The 19,867-nt window shown below is 42.7% G+C and overlaps 1 protein-coding gene across 1 annotated transcript in view; it reads right to left on the bottom strand.

Moving 5' to 3' along the window:
- LOC117827539 (collagen alpha-1(IX) chain-like) overlaps nt 1–19,867 on the bottom strand; it is a 49,849-nt gene continuing 29,982 nt past the window's right edge. Inside the window, exons 15-38 of the mRNA XM_034704119.1 lie at nt 18,567–18,638; nt 17,385–17,423; nt 17,138–17,194; nt 13,517–13,570; nt 13,256–13,309; nt 13,108–13,161; nt 12,951–13,004; nt 12,781–12,834; nt 12,648–12,701; nt 12,520–12,573; nt 12,304–12,357; nt 11,331–11,375; nt 11,121–11,174; nt 10,942–10,995; nt 10,325–10,378; nt 6,864–6,935; nt 6,734–6,769; nt 6,592–6,636; nt 6,468–6,500; nt 6,115–6,261; nt 5,827–5,881; nt 4,686–4,880; nt 4,145–4,231; nt 1–857 (exon numbers count right to left, since the gene is read on the bottom strand). Coding sequence (XP_034560010.1) covers nt 658–857; nt 4,145–4,231; nt 4,686–4,880; nt 5,827–5,881; nt 6,115–6,261; nt 6,468–6,500; nt 6,592–6,636; nt 6,734–6,769; nt 6,864–6,935; nt 10,325–10,378; nt 10,942–10,995; nt 11,121–11,174; nt 11,331–11,375; nt 12,304–12,357; nt 12,520–12,573; nt 12,648–12,701; nt 12,781–12,834; nt 12,951–13,004; nt 13,108–13,161; nt 13,256–13,309; nt 13,517–13,570; nt 17,138–17,194; nt 17,385–17,423; nt 18,567–18,638 — 1,677 coding nt within the window. The 3' untranslated portion in view covers nt 1–657. The remainder of the gene's footprint in view (nt 858–4,144; nt 4,232–4,685; nt 4,881–5,826; nt 5,882–6,114; nt 6,262–6,467; nt 6,501–6,591; nt 6,637–6,733; nt 6,770–6,863; nt 6,936–10,324; nt 10,379–10,941; nt 10,996–11,120; nt 11,175–11,330; nt 11,376–12,303; nt 12,358–12,519; nt 12,574–12,647; nt 12,702–12,780; nt 12,835–12,950; nt 13,005–13,107; nt 13,162–13,255; nt 13,310–13,516; nt 13,571–17,137; nt 17,195–17,384; nt 17,424–18,566; nt 18,639–19,867) is intronic.

The following is a 19,867-nucleotide window of genomic DNA, read 5'->3' as shown; positions in this document are numbered from 1 at the left end:
TTCCAAAACATATCACTTTATTACATTTTTAAAGAACATTATTATGACAAAATCAAGCAAAAAATGATGATCCTAAATGAGAAAGCAAATAGTTGAAGATGTCAGCTCAGGTCTGCACTTCTCGTCAAATGTAAAGCTGTTCGAGTGACTGTTGTTCAAATTTTCTACATTTAGTTCTGTTCTAACTGGCTCGTCACTGCTCACCAAAGAGAGGAAGCAGTGTTTTCAGGGAGCTTATTCGGGTAGTGGGAAAAATACATGCATGTAAGTAAAATTAGAAATGAACCTATAGAATGTTTGGCAGCCTACTATACGTGATAGAAAAGGGCTCTGCAGCTGAAACTGTGTGGATCTGAGTGGGTCATCTCACAGGCCTGGGAGCCCGTCGTCAGCTGGGAGAAATTTCTTTGGCATCAGTCGCAGCTATCTCTGAACATTAGATAAGCTTCTTCTTAAATCAAATACAAGATAAAATGTCTATACAGTATTCTACAGTTGTGCATGTTCTCTGTTTCCCTTTGTGCTTCTTAGACCCGGGGTTCAGAAGGAGACATTTGAAGACCCCCATAGATCACCACGCCTTGGACTCCTGAGAAGGAGCCCTTAAAGGTGGCCTCTGCAGGATGAGATCTGGACTGTTTAATGACCTGGGGCGTCTCATGGGTTTTTGTAGCCAGAAGACTTCTTCCCGCTGAGCATATAGAGAGGTGGGAGTCTGTTACAGGTTGATGGGTCACAAAGCCCGGGTGGCCCTGAAGGCCCCCTTGGACCGGCTGCTCCTGGGGTACCAGGACTTCCTGACTCTCCGCGGTCTCCATCTTTGCCATCTTTGCCGATGCCTGGAGCACCTTGGGCACCTGAGGGTGGGATTTAGACACATGACATGAGTAGAGAATAAAGGAAAACCTCCCTCTGAAACAGCTTTCTAAACAGCATGTCAGTTTTGACTTGAGATCTTTATGGTGAAACTGTAACACAGGACTTCCACCAGATCCGTGTCTGGTCCGGTTGGTTGAAACCAGTCCATGTAAACTGGGTCAGCATGTACACCAGATTTATTTTGTCAGCTTTCTTAAATGTAGAGAGTTTTAGTTCAATCTTATCAACAATACTTCGACTCGAGGTCGTTAATAATGCACTTTGTGATTTTGAAGCTGCTGCTAAAGTGAAAGAGTACACTGACACAGGACTTCCACCAGATCTGTGTCCGGTCCGTCTCTGATCCACTGTGGTCCGGCTCTGTGCTCTCCCGTCCGTCAACACACACCGGTTGAGTTTTCGGAACGCAGCACGGAGCAGGACCTCCGGACAGCTGGAGTCATGTGACTGAGGTTTTCCCACTGTAATCACTGAATCAAGGATTCTCCTCCTCCTCCTCTCCTCATCCATGTTGTCTTTCTGGTCCTCTGAAAACCTCTGACCTGTTGACTCCAGGCCTGGCTTTGCTCATCATGACGGTTTGTTGTTGTAGTTAAGTGAAAAACGATCTGGTGATAACACAGAGTGTTTTATTCTGAAAATTAACTGCATGTTTTCATTTTCTTTTGGTGAAACCTGACTTCCTGTCCCGCTCCATCTGCTCTGTTGAGATTGATGCGTCGTGCTCCAGCATCCGGCACAAATAGAAGTCTTGTGTATCTGATCTAGAAGGCTCCGACCTGCTGGATCAGAGACACAGCCCGAACACAATGGAGTGGATCCAGTGGAAGTTAACACATTGACTAGAATAGAAACCTATCAGATCCAGTGCTGAGATGGACCGGACATGGATCTAGTGGAATTTTGCCGTAAGTATCAAAAGATGACCAGCTGGAAACGTTCCTGTTATCTGAGTGCTACATAATTTCTACAAGTTAGAAGAGTTCATAGTATTTCTTCTTGTCTAAGGACAACGTTGGGGTAAGGAATTCTGGAGCTATACGTGCATCCGTCTCTCTCTAAAGTTAAAGAGGCTGACTGCAGGTTTGTAATGCAGTATAAAGGTGACTGAGCTTTACTACACTCTATCATCTCTTGTACAAAAATCTAATTTCATATGCCGTATAATAGGGGTGTAACGACTCTTTTTAACGATGATTCAATTCGTATCATGATTCTTGGTCAGTGTGACTGTGAAATAAATACCTTACTACTGGACAGTCCTAGATTCCTGTTGTTTCTTGTAAGGGAATCAGGTCGCAAGTCTTTGCAGATAAACTTGGCAACTGTTGCCGTGAAGTTTTTTCGCCTGAGTCAAGTTTTGTCCTCGTCTCTGTCTAAACATGCTGGTGAGGCCTGAGTCTTCTGCATGTGCTGCTGCTGCAGCGCAACGTAACATGGTAACAAGCGGGAACGCTGCAAGAGGTGCCTGGACGGTCTGCGTTGTGTGAAATCCCATGGCGCCTTAGTAGGTGGTTGGATAGATTTGTGGTGTTGCCGTGGTAACTTTACTTAACCTTTACATTGGACCTTTACAACCCCTACAAACAGCGAGCGACTTATTTAGAACATCTCCGTCTTGGTAAAAGCCAAAGTGTTTCCACACACTGGACCACAATGATGGATTGATCATTTCTGGCCCGCCGGCTTCTCCTCTGTCATCCACCATGCTATGTTTTGTTGTCTGCTGGAGCATGGCGATGACGTCACAGACAGGCAGCCTGAACTGAGTAACGTTTAACGTCTTTGTCATTAAAAGATTTTAAAAAAAATTATCCATATAAAGTCTGCCGTGTTTAAATCCAATGTGTTATTTCCTAGTATGGATACAATCCATTTATTACCTTTTAAAGGTGACATATGCAAAATGGACTTTTTAATGGTTCTTTACCTGAAATATGTGTCCCTGGCATGTCTACAAACCCCCCGAGAATGAAAAGAATCCATTCTGCCCCTGTTCTGATTTCTCCACCTTTCTGTAAATGTGTGTGAAACGAGCCGTTTCAGACTTCCATGTTTTTGTTACGTCACAACAATATCCGGTCTGTCACGGAGTCAGAGCTCGGAGCTTGTTCAGCCCATAGACTGTATAAAATACAACTCAACTCCTCCTCTGTTTTTCATTACCTGCACACACGTGTGCTAACAAGGAGCTTAGGAGGGAGGCATGCTAGTTGTAGACTGTCTTAATAAACACAAAGGTCGGTTTCACTCCCCACGTCTGCAGATTTGAAGATCTAGTGGATGATTTTTATTTAGTTAGTTCTAGTGCTAGAGCTAGTTAGCATAGCTACATGTCGTAGCTGTAGCTGTAGCTGTAGCTGTAGCTGTAGCTGTAGCTGTAGCTGTAGCTGTAGCTGTAGCTGTAGCTGTAGCTGTAGCTGTAGCTGTAGCTGTGTACCAAGACACACGTCTACATACTGACAAATAAAACAACAAGAAACACAGAATCTGTGACCAATCCTTCAGAAAGGTCCTGCTGCCTTTCTGGCAGAGGTCGGTTTTACTCCCCACGTCTGCAGATTTGAAGATCTAGTGGATGATTTTTATTTATCGTGGAGAAGTGCTAGCGCTAGTTAGCATAGCCAAATAGCTACATGTTCATAGCTGTGTACCAAGACACACATCGACATACTGACAAATAAAACAACAAGAAACACTAAATCTGTGACCAATCCTTCAGAAAGGTCCTACTGCAGGCGCCTCTCCGTCAGGATCAGATTCTGGATCAGATTCAGAGGGTTGAAGTAACGCTATCTGTGAGTAGCTGTGTATATTCAGCCAACATGTAAACATTAGATCAACGTGCTGGAGAGCCGAGGCCACATCCACTTCCTGAGGGGGCGTGGTCAGAGGGAAAACAGAGTGTTCTGAGGAGGACTGAAGAAGAGGGCTTTTCAGGCAGACCAAAATCTGATTTCAAAGTGTTTTTTTGAGCATAAACTTTAAAGACATGTTTTGGGGACCTCTTAGACCAATATATATTGATGAAAAAAGCGTGATATGTCACCTTTAAACGATGTTAGATCCATATATGTCGTCTGGAAGGCCAACTTGCCAAGCACAGATCGATGTAGTCGGATCATAGGAATATAAATCGATACATTGATGTAGTAGATGAATCGTTATACCTCTTTGTATATCTAAAGAAGAGTTAAGACATTTCTAAGCCTGTGAACTCCTCTTCGACTCCACGTCCCTGGTGATGACAGAACTTCAGCCTTACCTGCTGCACCGGGTGCTCCTGGGCTTCCTTTCATTCCTATCCCATCCTCTCCTTTCTCTCCCTTGTCTCCTTTTTCTCCAGCATCACCTGCACAACAGACGAGCACACGGAGGACACACGAGTTAATATTTGAATGAAATGGAGAGGCATGCAGTGTTCTCAGTTTCAGAGATGTAATTAGAAAACTTAATGAGTCTCATCTGATTCCTCCTTGTTCAGTGAATCATTGATTGTATAATGCAATGCATGGGTGAACCTCCTCCATCTGTAGAGAGCTGTGCATAACTTCTGACAGTGTGCTGTGGTAGTGGGAAGACAAAGGCGTACTGCCGGGCCCACTGCCTTGTTTCTTGAGAGCTTGATTTAATTTCTTGCCTCTACATTGTCTGAAGGAGTTGTGAATGCTCACGGAGAAAACAAAGGTCGCAGCAGCAGCAGTTTATCTCTCATAGCACTGAATGCTCACACAGTCTGGTTATCTTAGGATGGGCTTAATGGAGTTCAGCACTGTTATAGAAAGGATTTAAAAAGGTCTACTGACCACTTTTGCCTGGTGCGCCTGGGAGCCCATAGAAGCCAGGATGACCTTTGGCACCACTTGCCCCTGGCGTTCCTGCTGCTCCTGCTGCTCCAGCTGCTCCAGGGGGGCCGGGAGGTCCTACAGGTCCGGGAGTACCAGGAGCACCGATCGCTGCTGGCTTCTTCAGGAACTCTTTCATGAACTCTGATATTTGTTCTGGATGGACACAGAGGAAATCAGAATGAAATAATCTTACATTAAATACTAAAGTCTGATTACTTGTTAGATTGAAATACTGTTTTCAACTCTTATAGGCTTAGACTGCCAGGGGAACTGACACACTGGGATCCAGTCTTTCCCTTACCATAGCTTTACTCTCTAAAAGTTGTATGTGACGTAGAGCCTTCAGTTATCAGGCCCCTCTTCTGTGGAATCATCTACCAGTCAGGGTCTGGGAGGCAGACGCCCTCTCTACTTTTAAGAGTAGGCTTCAAACTTTCCTTTTTGATAAAGCTTATAGTTAGAGCTGGATCAGGCTTGGACCAGCTCTTAGTTATGCTGCTATAGGCTTAGACTGCCGGGGGAACTGACACACTGGAATCCTGTCTTCCCCGCTCAACCCCTCATCACTTCCTTTAACTCTTCCTGTCCCATTAAAGTTGCTAACCATAGACCTTTCTGGAGTCCCTGAGCTCCCTTGTCTCGTAGGTTCCTCTGGATCTCTGCTGCTGTAGACCTGCCAGACTCCAGCTGCTACAACTACTACTATCCGTCTCACCACTATCATCTCTCTCTCTCTCTTCATCTCCCTCTATCCCTCTCTCCAACACGGTCTCAGCAGATGTGTGTCTAACATGAGTCTGGTCCTGCTGGAGGTTTCTGCCTGTTAAAGGAAGTTTGTCCTTGCCACTGTAACTTGCTAAATGCTGCAAAGTGCTCTGCTCATGGTGGATTAAGATGAGATCAGACTGAGTCCTGTCTGGAAGATGGGACTGGATCTGATCCTGTCTTGATGTCGGGTCTTTGTTAATAATAGAACATAGAGTACGATCTAGACCTGCTCTGTTCGGAAAGAGTCTGAGGAGAACATTTGTTGGGATTTGGTGCTTTATAAATACAGATTGATTAATTGATTGAAGGGGTCAAAGTGAACCGGCTTTACCTTCAACAACTGCCGAGCACATCTCACGGAGCTTCTCATCATTAACCTTTGGACCCTGTGAATAATTAGACAAACATTAATGTTAAAGACGACCCTAAGACTTGTATAATTTCAGTGTTTTGGTGCTTTCTCACTCCTTCTGGATTCTAATTTGCATACCACCTGCTCACGGTGCATTACCCCTTACATTGATAACATGGATGGGTTTTCATACCATCTACTGTAGTATAGTTTCTTTGAATGACTCCTCAGGTTGATAATGTACATATAGGTATCTAGAACACTCACAGGTAGACCTCTGGGGCCTGGTGTTCCGGGAAGGCCTGGCTCTCCCTCCAGCCCTCGGGGACCCATCAGACCAGCCAAACCCTCATGTCCTGGCTGGCCTGGTCTGCCTTCATCTCCAGTAGCTCCTCTTGTACCTTTATCACCACGCTTTTGAGGACAAAATAATCATTACCACCCTATTCTTACATATGAGCTCTGTACATCCATTCTGTTATTGTTCCATCAAACTACACGTGGCATGTTGAAGTTGTATTTTGTCACATTACAAATACAGGCACAGTGAAGGAGTCCTTAGGCAACAGTGTAAAAACAGAAGCGTGAGAGAAAGAGAACAGAGAGTCGTATTTTGATACCTCTCCTTTGTTTCCAGTAACACCAGGAGGGCCCTGTAAACAACCACACAGCAGCTCAGTTTTAAAACACAGTCACAGAAGAGCTGTTGCATTTTCAACTCAAACAAGAAGTGGGTTCACATACCTGATCTCCCTTCACCCCGAGGTCTCCTGCTACACCGGAGTCCCCCTGGTAGCAGAAGTGACAGAGTGAGTCTGCAGCAGTGGAATCTAATTAACTGATCTTAATCATGTGAGTTAAGAACAGAGAGGATGATGGTACGCACCTGACTTCCCTTTGGTCCCATTGGTCCCATAGGCCCCTGGACGACACATGAAAGAACATTATGTACGCTCAGTCAGAATAATCCCATCACTGTGAATATTTCAAAGTAATATAGGTTAGACGTATCCCACCTGATCGCCTTTGTATCCTGTGTGACCCTTCATCCCTTTGGCACCTGTGTCTCCTTTATCTCCCTTGTCACCCTGGAAATATAACACTTTATAAGCATAGACTGAAACTCTATTTTTATGGTAAATGGACTGTGACAGTATAACACTTTTCTTGGCCTCAGACCACTCAAAGTGCTTTGACACTACACACCACATTCACATATTCACACACTGGTGGCAGAGGGTGCTGTGCTAAGTGCCCATCAGCATTAACTAATCTCTCACTGCAGGCTGCGCCGCTGGGAGCAATTTGGAGTTTAGTGTCTTGCTCAAGGACACTTGGTCATGCAGGCTGAGGGAGCTCCTGTTGTGTTGCGGGTCAAATTGACCCATTTTAAAGTTAAAACCTAAAGAAATCTTTTAAAAGTGTTTTTTTTTTTGTTATGAAACTTCTTCTGCTTGGCTTAAAGCTAGGGTTGGCAGTCTCGGAAAACTAGCATGAATTTGAATGTAGCATTTCCTCAGGACTCCGTCTAACCCCTCCCCTCCTCCCTCAGAGCTCCTCCAAAACGCCGCCCCCCCCGCTCACATGCACGAGCGCTGCTGACTTGCGACCATATGATGGTGACTGATTCAAAACCGGTCCTCACCAAAACATTCTCATAGTGAAAGTTAAAAACACAAACAAACATGGCTGCTGTTAGCACTCACAACTATCATGCTAGCATTATCCAGTTGTACTGGTGACACGATATCAGGAGAAAAGTTATAACACATATATAATACTGTAACAGCTCTACTGTTTGTTAAACGTGTTCAGTGTAGATGCTCTTAATTCCTACAGTGTTGACAGTCAGTGAAGGCATCAGGAGAGGTGTAGAGTGTGTGAGCGGGAGAGAGGAGAGACGAGGAGAAGTTCTTCATTCATTCAAACATTGATTGTTGTTTTGTTGGTTGGCGTGATCACGGCCGACAGTGACCGGTTATTAAAGATCAACGTGTTCACCAATCGGCTCGTCATCCCTACAGCATCCAGACGGACGCTACAGTACATCTACATTTCTGTAGGACTTACTAAATGTCATTCATTCTTCTGCTTGTCAGAGCCCCGTGTTGAGAGCTTTTTAGACTCTGATCCGGACTACAGTCCTGAGCAAAGCACCTCATCGGGTCAGAGGGGACAGGCCTGAGGTCGAGCGAGAGGGGCAGTCAGTAGAGTCAGGGGAAGCAGCGGCAGGAGACGGGGACTCAGAGTGCACGTCGGGGAAATGTACGCGCAGGAGGCGGGCAGAACGGCAGGACGGGATTTGAATGTTTTAAAATTTTGGCACCCAAAAAAGGCTGATTGGTTGGTGTTTTCCCAGGTTTACTCCGGCTGTAGATAGCAGCTTTTTTTACCTCTTCTTTAAGAACACATTATGTATTGATTGCCATCAGGACATAAAGATCATTTTAACCAGTATAACAAAAAGTGGATCTAAATCTGACCACCAACCCCAGCTTTAATTAGCGTTATCAACATATAAAATTGAAATGGTTCAATTCACTTATTTGCAACCCCCCCTGAATATTTATATTACATATATACTGTTCGGGTCAGTTTCACCCGGCAGTCAAAGTGGAGGCTAAAAGGGGTCAGAAGTGTCAAATACTAACTGTTTCTTTGGGATTGTGGGTAGAGCAACTTCTGCTACTCTATAGCCCAGGCCCTTATGTCAAAGTGGCTGAAAGGCTACAGGTATTCAGAGGTTGCTGCCCATTAAGGCAATATATGCCTTCCAAACTAGCCAAATACTGCACAACTATCTGGGCTTCACTTCATAAAAAGAAAAAAGAAAAAATTCAAAATAAAATAAACAAAAATCTGTAATGTAAAACTATTGTATTTATATTTAGGTCTTTCCAATGTACGTTAAAAAAGTTTTAACATCCATTTTTATGAAAACGAGTGAGTTATCCTCATTGAACCATGATCTCTGAGAGGTAAAGAAGGCAATTGCACTAAATATTGATTTAAATAGTTAGTAATGGAGTTAATAATGAAATGTAAACAATGTTTTTGGGGATTTTTTGGTTTCTGACACTTTTGGATAAATAAACATGCCCTGGGTCAAACCGAACCAGGACCATTATTGCTGATCCTGAGAAACGTCCATAACAGGAGGGTTAAGAGATGAGCGACTCTTCCACTGAGTCTCAGCTGTTTCCATTTTATAACAGTTAGCATCACAAGTACAATATGCAGCAACAGTGCAGACTACTGTATATAACTTTGTTTTATTAATATTACTGCTACTTCAGTGTGTTCCAGTTCTACAGCTGTAGAGGTTTGAGGTCTATACCATTTGTAATTACTCTATGCAATATTAGCAATATATGGAAGACTATTTGGACCAATCATTCATACATGTTCACCTGAAAAAAGAGATGAAATGTCAATTATTTTGTTAAATGATGGGAAAAAAAGATGAGGATGCATTCTAAATGTCATAAACAGTTAAACTTTTAGTGTCAGGTATTAGAAACAATTCAGACGAAGCAGACTGTCTTTTAACATTTATTGAAATGTGATGCCTGCTTAATGTGACATTTTTATCCCAATTGAAATATTTCCACATCTGTTAATTCAGATTTTTATCTTCCATTTCCAATTCATTTTGTGTTAACTATATTCTTAACATGTCATGACCATAGACTGTATAAATAATGGACGTAGTATCCGTGACATCACCCATCTGTTTAAGAAGCACTGTTTTGAGGCCAATCGGCAGTGGCAGCCATATTGGTAATGTTGAACTCAACATAACTTCTGTTGAGTGAGTGTTACGTAAAGAAGCGGACTTTGAGCCTCCTAGCTAACAGCTACAGTGTTCCCGCCTGTCAATCAAGTCAGCTGTGCCTCTCATAATGGAAAACTCATAATCTTAATATCTTTGAAATGACCACGTTATGAAAAAATTCCCCCCGTACAGTGTATGTCGATCGAGAAATTAGCTATCCAGACTACACTCGTTTTTTGTACCAGTCTGTAAACATGTTTATTTCTGATGTAAGGATTGTTTTTTTCCCATTCATGTGTATGTGGTTTCTGGTACTTCCGGAGCCAGCCTCAAGTGGACACTGGATGAACTGCTGTTTTTAACACTTCCGCATTGGCTTCAATTCTCGCGGCCAGAGGTTGCCGCTTGGTCATGACTTATCATACATTCAACATTTCTATTTTGATTGCAAAATGCAAAATGAAAGGTCATTTTTCCCCCTGGTTCTCTCACTATTAGCCCTAACACTCTTTTGTAGTTGCATAATTAGCCATGCAATATGTTCTATATGATCATCATATGTAGTGTTCTATGTGTATGTCATGCATCCAGAAAAAGTCCATCACAGTGAAATATGTATTTTCAACTTCTACATGGGGTCAGCCTCTCAACTAAAGGACAGTAATTAAGTAATTATAAGTGATGTTACTGTTAAAGTCTTACCAGTATACCTGGAGGACCTGCAGGTCCCACGGGTCCTTGCTTTCCGGTTTCACCCTGCAAATGTTTTACAATCACAGTTATTACCTGACTTTCTCACAAATCGTCCAGTTGCTTGATTCTGATTCTGATTCTGTCAAAGCCCCTTGACAATGGTTATTAACTTTCACTAACACGATCAACACCAGAGTCAAACTGATCACACGTCATGTCAAATCAATCCACAGAAAAGAGTTCAGACACATTTAGCTTCTGCTTGTTGACACCATAGACCGTAAGGTGAGGGAAAACCGTTAGCTTCTGTTAGCATCAAAACAACGTGGCTAAAACGTTAGCTTGGGTTAGCATGCTAAATCTGCAGGCTGCGGATATTTACATATTGGATCCTGTCCAGCGTTTTGCATTGGGGCCTTGTCTCCCCCTGTCAGGATTCTATTTCCCATAACTACCTTACCATACATTATCCCTAACATAGAGACCAAGTCATACTAAGCTACCTGTCAGCTCCTCAAAGAAGTTAAACAGGCATCCATGAAACATTTAACTCAATAAGAGAGCAGAATCTTAAATTGACCAACACACAAAGTGACCAACACGTTTCAAAGTGATGCTGAACTCACAGTCTTTCCTTTCTCTCCTGTTTTCCCGTCTTCTCCGTCTTTTCCCGGCTCTCCCTGCATGAAAACAGATGAGTGAGGATGGGGTTTAAACCACTTTGTGAGGCATTTGAATCAAACTCATGGATTCACTGAGCAATTTAAATACAGTGTGTTGAAGGAGGCACATGAGAGGCTCTCACCGTCTTTCCAGGAAGTCCGACGGGCCCGACGGGTCCCTCAGCACCAGTGTCGCCCTAAACACACAACAGGAATGTGTTCGTTTGAGATTGTTGCGTCTGTCAGCTCCGTCTGCGTGCTACCAGTGAGTTTTGTTCAAGTGTAACATTGCAGCAGTAAAATGTTGTTTATACTTTGGCACGCTACATTAAATGGGAGATGAATCCACTTACCTGTACTCCCGAGGGTCCCGCTACTCCCTGCTTCCCTGGCAGACCCTACGAGCAACAACACATCATGTGGAAAAAGACCGAAAATTAAAGTGTTAGTGCTGCTACAGCTAACAGCACGCTTATGAACAGTGAAATAAATATACTGTACTGTTGTGAAAGAAGGGTTAGCGAGGGTAGACCCTTTTCAAATCCCTTAAATCCCTTGTAACTAGCTAAATACTGCAAGGTGCAATGCTCATGGTGGTTTAAGGTGGGGTCAGACTGAGTCTTATCCTGTCTTGGTGTTGGGTCTCTGTTCATAATTTGACATAGAGTGGTCTAGACCTGCTCTGTTTGTAAAAGAGTCTTGAGATAACGTTTGTTGTGATTTGGCGCTAAACAAATAAAGATGGATTGGGTGGACGGGTTTTATACTGGGGGGGGGGCAGATTGTGGTGCAGTAGTGCGCTACAGCTCTCCCCCCTCTCTCCCGCCCCCCCATTCACCCCCCTATTTTAATGCACCTCACTAGATACTGATATAGGTAAAGATATAGGGTTGGGGGGGCGGGTTTTATACGTGGGGGGGGCGGCGGATTGTGATGCAGTAGTGCACTACGGCTCTCCCCCCTCTCTCCTGCCTCCCTTCCTGCCCCCCCCTATTTTAATCCACCTCACTAGCAAACATACATACAACAAAAAAACAAAACAAAACAAAATTCAAATCACAGAAAAAAATAAAAAATAAAAATAAATAAAAATAAGGATTGATTGATTGATTGATTGATTGATTGATTGATTGATTGATTGATTGATTGATTGATTGACCTCTTTCTCAGGCTTTGGGGGACATCAGGAGCCATGGGGGACTAAACCTAACCTATCAGTTCATGGTGTAGAGGGGTGGGTTTCTTCACTGAGTGCTCATCCTTTGTACCATGTGTTTAACTCAAATTTATTTGAAAGAAAGTAGAAAAAAACAAAGTTGGACTTACTGGAATTCCAACAATCCCCCTGACACCAACAGCTCCAGAAGCACCAGGCTCGCCCTATAAACAAAAGAACATTATTTAGTACAATATTCCTTATAGGCCACTGTGTGACTGAAAGGGAAGAAGATGAGTCTATTTGTCCTGATTTTTTAACATTCAATTCTTAAAAAAACGTTGGAATTGTTGGACACAAAATATTTGACATTGGAAATACATCACCTTTGCTCCATCAACTCCGTGGACTCCATTCAAGCCATCTTTACCGGACTCGCCCTGAAACAAACACCAAGCATTACATCCACGTGCTGAGGAACCAGTGAGTAATCTACTCCCTTCAGTTTACTCACAGTTTCTCCTTTATCTCCTGCAGGACCCTGCTCTCCTTGAGGTCCCACCGCTCCCTAAATAAAATCAAAGGTTTTACTAAAAGTCTTTCAGATAGCATTTTTTGCGACACTATCAGGATGTTCAAGAACTCACATCGTCACCCTTTTCTCCCTCCAAACCCTGACGACCTCGGATTCCCTCCAAACCCTGAGACAAGAGAGTTAATCAAACACGTATCTAAAGACTTGTTTTTCCATCACATCCCTTTCTTTTGCTCCACAGAGAGCAGAGGACACAGAGCTGATCAAACTGAGACTGCTTACAGGAGCTCCGGGTGGGCCAGTAGGTCCTGGGACACCGTTGAAACCAGGGAGACCCTGCCAAAGAGAGATGTCAGTCTACAAATGTTCTGTTTTTGATATAATTCTCAGTCCTCATTATAATAATGAAGACATTTGAATAAATTGTCGTTTTACTGACTCTATCTCCTTTCTCTCCCAGGGCTCCTGGGAATCCGATAGGCCCTCTTTGTCCCTGGAAAAAACAGAACAGCATTAAACAGATATTCATCACATAACACACGCTGGCATGTTTTAGTAAAATGTGAGTGGGGAATATGTTTCATTACATCATCTCCCATGCGACCAGGAAGCCCCTGAGGTCCTTGTTCTCCGTTGTCTCCCTTTGGAAGGAAAAACAAACAAGAACATATGAATGAAACTCTGAGGATGGAGATAATCAGTGTGTGCTGTAGAGGCTGCAGTCATAACAATCAAGTGTAATCTGGGTCTCCTGACAGGAATTATAACTGATACAGGAAATAGGCTGATTCACAGTGGTTGTTGTTGAAGTGTCAAATTGAAGGACGTACAAAGATTCTGTCACATACCTTATCTCCAGGTATTCCATCTTTTCCAGGCTCTCCATCCGCACCTGTGTGTCCCTGAAGGCAACAGTTGTATTTACTATCATTGTCTCCATTGAAATTTACTTCACGTCTAAACTTTCAAAAGCTACACAAATCCCAGAGTTTGTCTTTCTACAGCAGATTTCCACTTATATATTTATTATTTATATCAGGGCTGCACGGTGATGCAATGGGTAGCGCTGTTGCGTCATAGCAAGAAGGTTCCTGGTTCAGACCCCTGGTCTTTCTGTGTTATGTGTGGGTTCTCTCCGGGTAATCCGATTTCCTTCCACAGTCCATGCTCTCCAGGTTAATTGATCACTCTAAGTTGCCCGTAGGTGTGAGTGTGTGTGAATGGTTGTCTGTCTTTTCATGTTTGCCCTGTGATAGGCTGGCGACCCGTCCAGTGTGTACCCTGCCTTTCGCCCAATGTCTGCTGGGATAGGCTCCTGCCTCCCATGATCCCTATGGGGATAAGCGTTCAGGATAATTGATGGAGGGATCTTTCTATCATTTCCCTCAGATGCTGTTTTCCAACCTCCTAATAATCTACTATCAATGGACTATAAGAGCAACACAAGTGCTTTTCCTAAGCTCAACAGTGTTTTAAATTAAAAGCTAATATTAGCATGCTAAACTTCCATGTTCACAATGGGAACATAATGCTAAACTTGCACTTTTTTACAGCCTTCTTCATCTTATTCAAGTGCTGAGTGAGTATTAGTTTTGCAGTCATTTAGTTAGAGCATGTTGTAGTTCTGCTGTGCTGTGATTGGCGAGGAAAGTCAGCGGGTAACATATATAATCTACATTCAGGAAACCAGCAATGTTCTGTACGTGTGTGTTATTTAAATCTGCCAACTGATACCAGACCACTTTCTGTGTCTTGTGTAAAACAAAATGCCTTGATTTTCTTTAAATTAACCATATCATATTCCATAACTTTTCCAAACAGTTTGAACAACTTAGGTTGACCTTAGCGAGTACTTGCTCTAAATTTCTAGACATTCAACGTCTGGTTAGGTTCAGTACCAAAAGCTGTTAAATGTAGGAAATAATGTGGTTTGGGTTGACCTGAAGGGAAACCATGAGGCAACAAGCAACCAGTCTGTCACATCATAGAGGCAGCCAATCAAAGAACAGTTGAAATTGACTTGGATAACTTTTTTAGTGATGTCTAGCAGTCAGATTCTGGATTGAAATGCTCCCCTGCTCACCCCTCCTGTTGGTGAAACTCCACAAGAGGCAGTAGCCTTTAAGGACAAGAAGCTGCTGTAACGCATGAGAAGTATGATTCTCCATTCTCCAAGTTTTACTATTAAAAATGTGTATCCATACAAATTCTTCTTCTTCTCCCAACCGGTGAATGTTGCACAGCCACTCACTGAATATAAAGATGTGGCCCTTACTAGTTTGTCTGTTCTGTAGCTACAGTAGACACATTGTGCAAGATAGTCAACTAAATCAAACCATTTTTTTATTCCTGTGATAATACACTAAGTTAAACATACTTACAAATATTATGATCCATTTCTAATTAATAATCACATTTGTAAAGTGCAATAACATGAATGTCTGAAAATGATTTTTAAACAATCCATACGACAGTTTTGAGATATTTAAGTTAGAGTCAAAGTGGTCGACCAAACTTCACTCTCAAGGCTAAAAATCAATGATCAGGGCTCAGATCATTTTCCCATGTATTCATCAAATATAAATTCAGTTTGGTTTAAAGCTCCTGTGAGAAGTTTGTGACTGCTTTTGGAATAGACTGATTTTGTTAACATTTTCCTGACAAAGATTCTTGATGAGTGATACATTCAAGTGTTCAAAGAAAGCAGAAGGAAATATTTTATCATAATTTTTGATGTTATCGATAGAACCGCTGAAGAGTGACAGGAGAGACTTGGGGACAGGAGTCATCTAACCATCAGTTTTATAGGAATGTATAATTATATTTAGAAGTCATTGAGTGGAAGAGGTTCAAAGAGTTGGTGCATGGAGCAATCTCTGTGAGCATCTACTGAAGAACTTAATGTATGTCTATCAGTAACGGTGGTAATGGTAAATGGACTTGTACTTATATAGCGCTTTTCTAGTTTGTTTGACCACTCAAAGCGCTTTTACACTACTCGTCACATTCACCCATTCATACCCATTCACTCACTGATGGTAGAGACTGCTATGTAGTGAGAGACCATCAGTGTTAGCTAATCTCATTCATTCACATTCACACACCTATGAACAACAGAGGGGGCAATTTGGGGTTCAGTGTCTTGCTCAAGGACACTTCGGCATGTGACTGCTGGAGCTGGGATCGAACCGCCATCCTTCTGATTGATAGACGACCGACTCTACCCACTGAGCCACAGCCGCCCCTTGCTGTGATGCGGTGGCATCACAGCAAGCAGCCAAAAAGCTTTCTGGAGTCCCTGAGCTCCCTTGTCTCGTAGGTTCCTCTGGATCTCTGCTGCTGTGGACGTGCCAGACTCCAGCTGCTACAATTACTACTATCCGTCTCCCCACTATCATCTCTCTCTCTCTCTCTTCATCTCCCTCTATCCCTCTCTCCAACACGGTCTCAGCAGATGTGTGTCTAACATGAGTCTGGTCCTGCTGGAGGTTTCTGCCTGTTAAAGGAAGTTTGTCCTTGCCACTGTAACTTGCTAAATGCTGCAAAGTGCTCTGCTCATGGTGGATTAAGATGAGATCAGACTGAGTCCTGTCTGTAAGATGGGACTGGATTTGATCCTGTCTTGATGTTGGGTCTTTGTTAATAATAGAACATAGAGTACGGTCTAGACCTGCTCTGTTTGGAAAGAGTCTGAGGAGAACATTTGTTGGGATTTGGCACTTTATAAATAAAGATTGATTGATTGATTGATTGATTGATTGATTGATTGATTGATTGATTGATTGATTGATTGATTGATTGATTGAATCAAAAATACTCCATTAAAAGGGAAGTTTTAATAATGTAGAAGCACTATCAGCCCTTCAGAATAATGTCCAGAGTGAATAACATATTTTCAGATCTCTGCATAAACATGTTAGCAGAGCTCAGCACCTAAGGCTGGTCAGGGGTCAGGCGTCTTAAATCAAATATTTAAAGTTTTGTGCTTTATTCCCAAGATACTAAACACAGGCCTTATTCAGACACATTTAATCTGAGGGTCGAGGCCAAGAGTTGTTGGAGCGCTGGATCGAGGACTGTTAGCCTCTGCTCTACCAGCTGGGCTAAACCATCAGCAGCCGCAAAATGAGTATTACATAAGCCAGGTACCGCTTCATCCACATGGAATTCAAAAATCTAAACAAACCGGATGTCCTTCACGAGGGATTCAAATATCAAGATAATGTTTGCATCTTAAAAAACAGTGCTTCCCTTAGCTAAGAGCAAACAGCTTGTTGAGAAGGACAAGACCGCAGACATTAAATTCTGATTACACTTTCCACAATGTTACATTGACTTTGTGCATTTTATATAGCTTATGAGATCAATGCCAGGAGTCATCTAACCTTTGTGAAGATGAGTTTTTCCACACGTCCTCGCTCACTGTTTAATCTAACTTCATCTAAAGTCAATGTAATTAAATTCCTCACCTTCATCCCCGGTATCCCGGACCTTCCCTGGGGTCCAGCAGGACAGGCAGCAGGACACTATAAATATGCAGAGACAGACAAACAGACAGACTAAAACAAACAGAACAGATTCTCAAAAAAGCATGGTCGCTGCTGCAGAGCTTCTTAACTTCAGTGACTCAGTTTGATCAAACATGCACTGTCACCACTCCAATTGCCATGCAGCCAGGAAACATTTGGCACAGAGTAAAGACAGTAAAACACTCACAGCTTCCCCACTCCCCTCATTGCTGGCACCAGGCGGTCCCTAAAACACAGCAGAGTGACATCGGGAAACAGCCGCAGGGGTTTAGATGTCCACATTAATCCACCACGGCAGAAATTCCCAAAGAGATAATGTGAAAAGACAGCAGCATGCAACACCACCACACGCCCATGAGTCTACATGAAAACCTGAGCTGCAGGTGAAATGTAGACGTGACTAAGTACACATGAATAATTAGAGTGAGTCTGTTAGAGGTTATACATACACAGTAGATGTTCTTCAGTATATGAATCATACTTAGCTGTGATTGATATCATGCAGATACTGAACATTTAAAAGCTAGGTGTTAGGTGTATACTGCATGTTCTGACTGTCTATTGAAAGAACCCAACACCACAAGAGGATGAACTGAGCAGCATCCTAGAGACTAAACACCTCTTTATATATAATAAATACTAGGGGACAGTTTATTTGTATTTTTTGACCTGAAAAGCATCTGATAAAAAAACAAATATCAGGTTATACTGACAACAACAGCTGTGATTCTAACATCAGGATCTGTGTACAAGCTCTGAAATGTGGGTATTAAATATAGACTGTATATAAAATGGACGTCATCTCACTCGGCTCGAAGTGAGGCCGCCACAAAAACTGCTCCCCCTAGTGGCTGGCTGCAGTATAGGTCAAAAACTCCACCTTCCCCCATTCATTTGAATGGGGCTGCGGTCAAACTTTATACAATAAATACACGTGGTACAAATGTTTCTCACATCTGTATGCTGTGGTGATATGTAGTTATTATTTGGTTTTTTTTCATTAGTTATTAGAGGTTAAAAAACGGGGTTTTACTTCTGGGTTCACTTTGATTGACAGCTGCCGTAGAGAGAAACTCTGTAGGGCCTCGGGACGCTACACTGTAGGGCGGAGCTTGTTACTGTAGTAACACAGAATTTCCTACTGCACAGACTCTGGCTGCAGAACATTTACAAGATGTCAGCGTTCTGGAACGGGATATTTTGGCTTCAAAACCGTACAATAGGAAAAGGTGGAGCGACGCTGTCCATTATATATACAGTCTATGGTAATAAACAATCCAAAGATGGGATGACATAAGCAGTAATACAATAAACAGCACAATGTATATATTTCATGAAGTTTGAAACATGGCTTGGTTCTGGTTCTTACCACAGGCCCTGGTGGACCAGGAGGGCCAGGAAGCCCTGCAGTGCCAGAAGCCCCTCTGGGTCCAGCTGGACCCTGCGAAAATACAAATATCATCATACAGTAACACTATATACCAAACACTTTCTATCATGTAAAGATGAGGAAGAGTATTTTTTTTAAATCCATCAGTTTTATAGGAATGTATAATTATATTTAGAAGTCATTTAGTGGAAGAGGTTCAAAGAGTTGGTGCATGGAGCAATCTCTGTGAGCATCTACTGGAGAACTTAATGTATGTCTATCAGTAACCGTGGCATCACAGCAAGCAGCCAAAAACCTTTCTGGTTTCTGGCTCTCCACTATCATCTCTCTCTCTCTTCATCTTTCTCTATCCCTCTCTACAACCGGTCTCAGCAGATGTGTGTCTAACATGAGTCTGGTCCTGCTGGAGGTTTCTGCCTGTTAAAGGAAGTTTGTCCTTGCCACTGTAACTTGCTAAATGCTGCAAAGTGCTCTGCTCATGGTGGATTAAGATGAGATCAGACTGAGTCCTGTCTGGAAGATGGGACTGGATCTTATCCGGTCTTGATGTTGGGTCTTTGTTTATAATAGAACATAGAGTACGGTCTAGACCTGCTCTGTTTGGAAAGAGTCTGAGGAGAACATTTGTTGGGATTTGGCACTTTATAAATAAAGATTGATTGATTGATTGATTCCAAAATACTCCATTAAAAGGGAAGTTTTAATAATGTAGAAGCACTATCAGCCCTTCAGAATAATGTCCAGAGTGAATAGTGAATTTGTCTTCCACCCAACATGGGCTGGAGCGTGATGGCAAGTAAATCCAAACTCCCCTGTCCCTGCCAGTTTTTCAGCTCCTCCTGAGGGAACCTGAAGCATCCCAAGGCCAGATGAGATATGTAATGCAATTTCTCTCCAGCGTGTTCTGTGTCCACCCTGGGGTCTCCTGCCAACTAGATGTGCCCAGAACAGCCTTATCTGGCTCCTTCACGGGTATAGCAGGCAGATCTACTCCTAAACTTACTTTTGATGCCTGAAATGTCCCTGTCACCAAGGCTCAGCCAAACCGCCAGTAAGTATTTTACACCTGAGATATTGTTCTTTTCTCACAACAAAAAGGTAGCAAAATAACACATTAGGGTTGGTGAATAGATTGCATCCTGCCTCATTCCCTTCTGTATTTCAATGATCTGGTAAAACACCTGCATCACTGCAGACACTGTACCAATTACCACCTGAGAACAAAACTCAAAGGTACTTTAACTTTTCACTTGAAGCAGTGACTCACTCTCAACCTTTGG

Source organism: Notolabrus celidotus, chromosome 16 (genome assembly GCF_009762535.1).
Source record: "Notolabrus celidotus isolate fNotCel1 chromosome 16, fNotCel1.pri, whole genome shotgun sequence".
NCBI lineage: Eukaryota > Metazoa > Chordata > Actinopteri > Labriformes > Labridae > Notolabrus > Notolabrus celidotus.
Note: the sequence above shows the minus strand (reverse complement) of the source record. Positions and strands in the feature narration are given on the sequence as shown.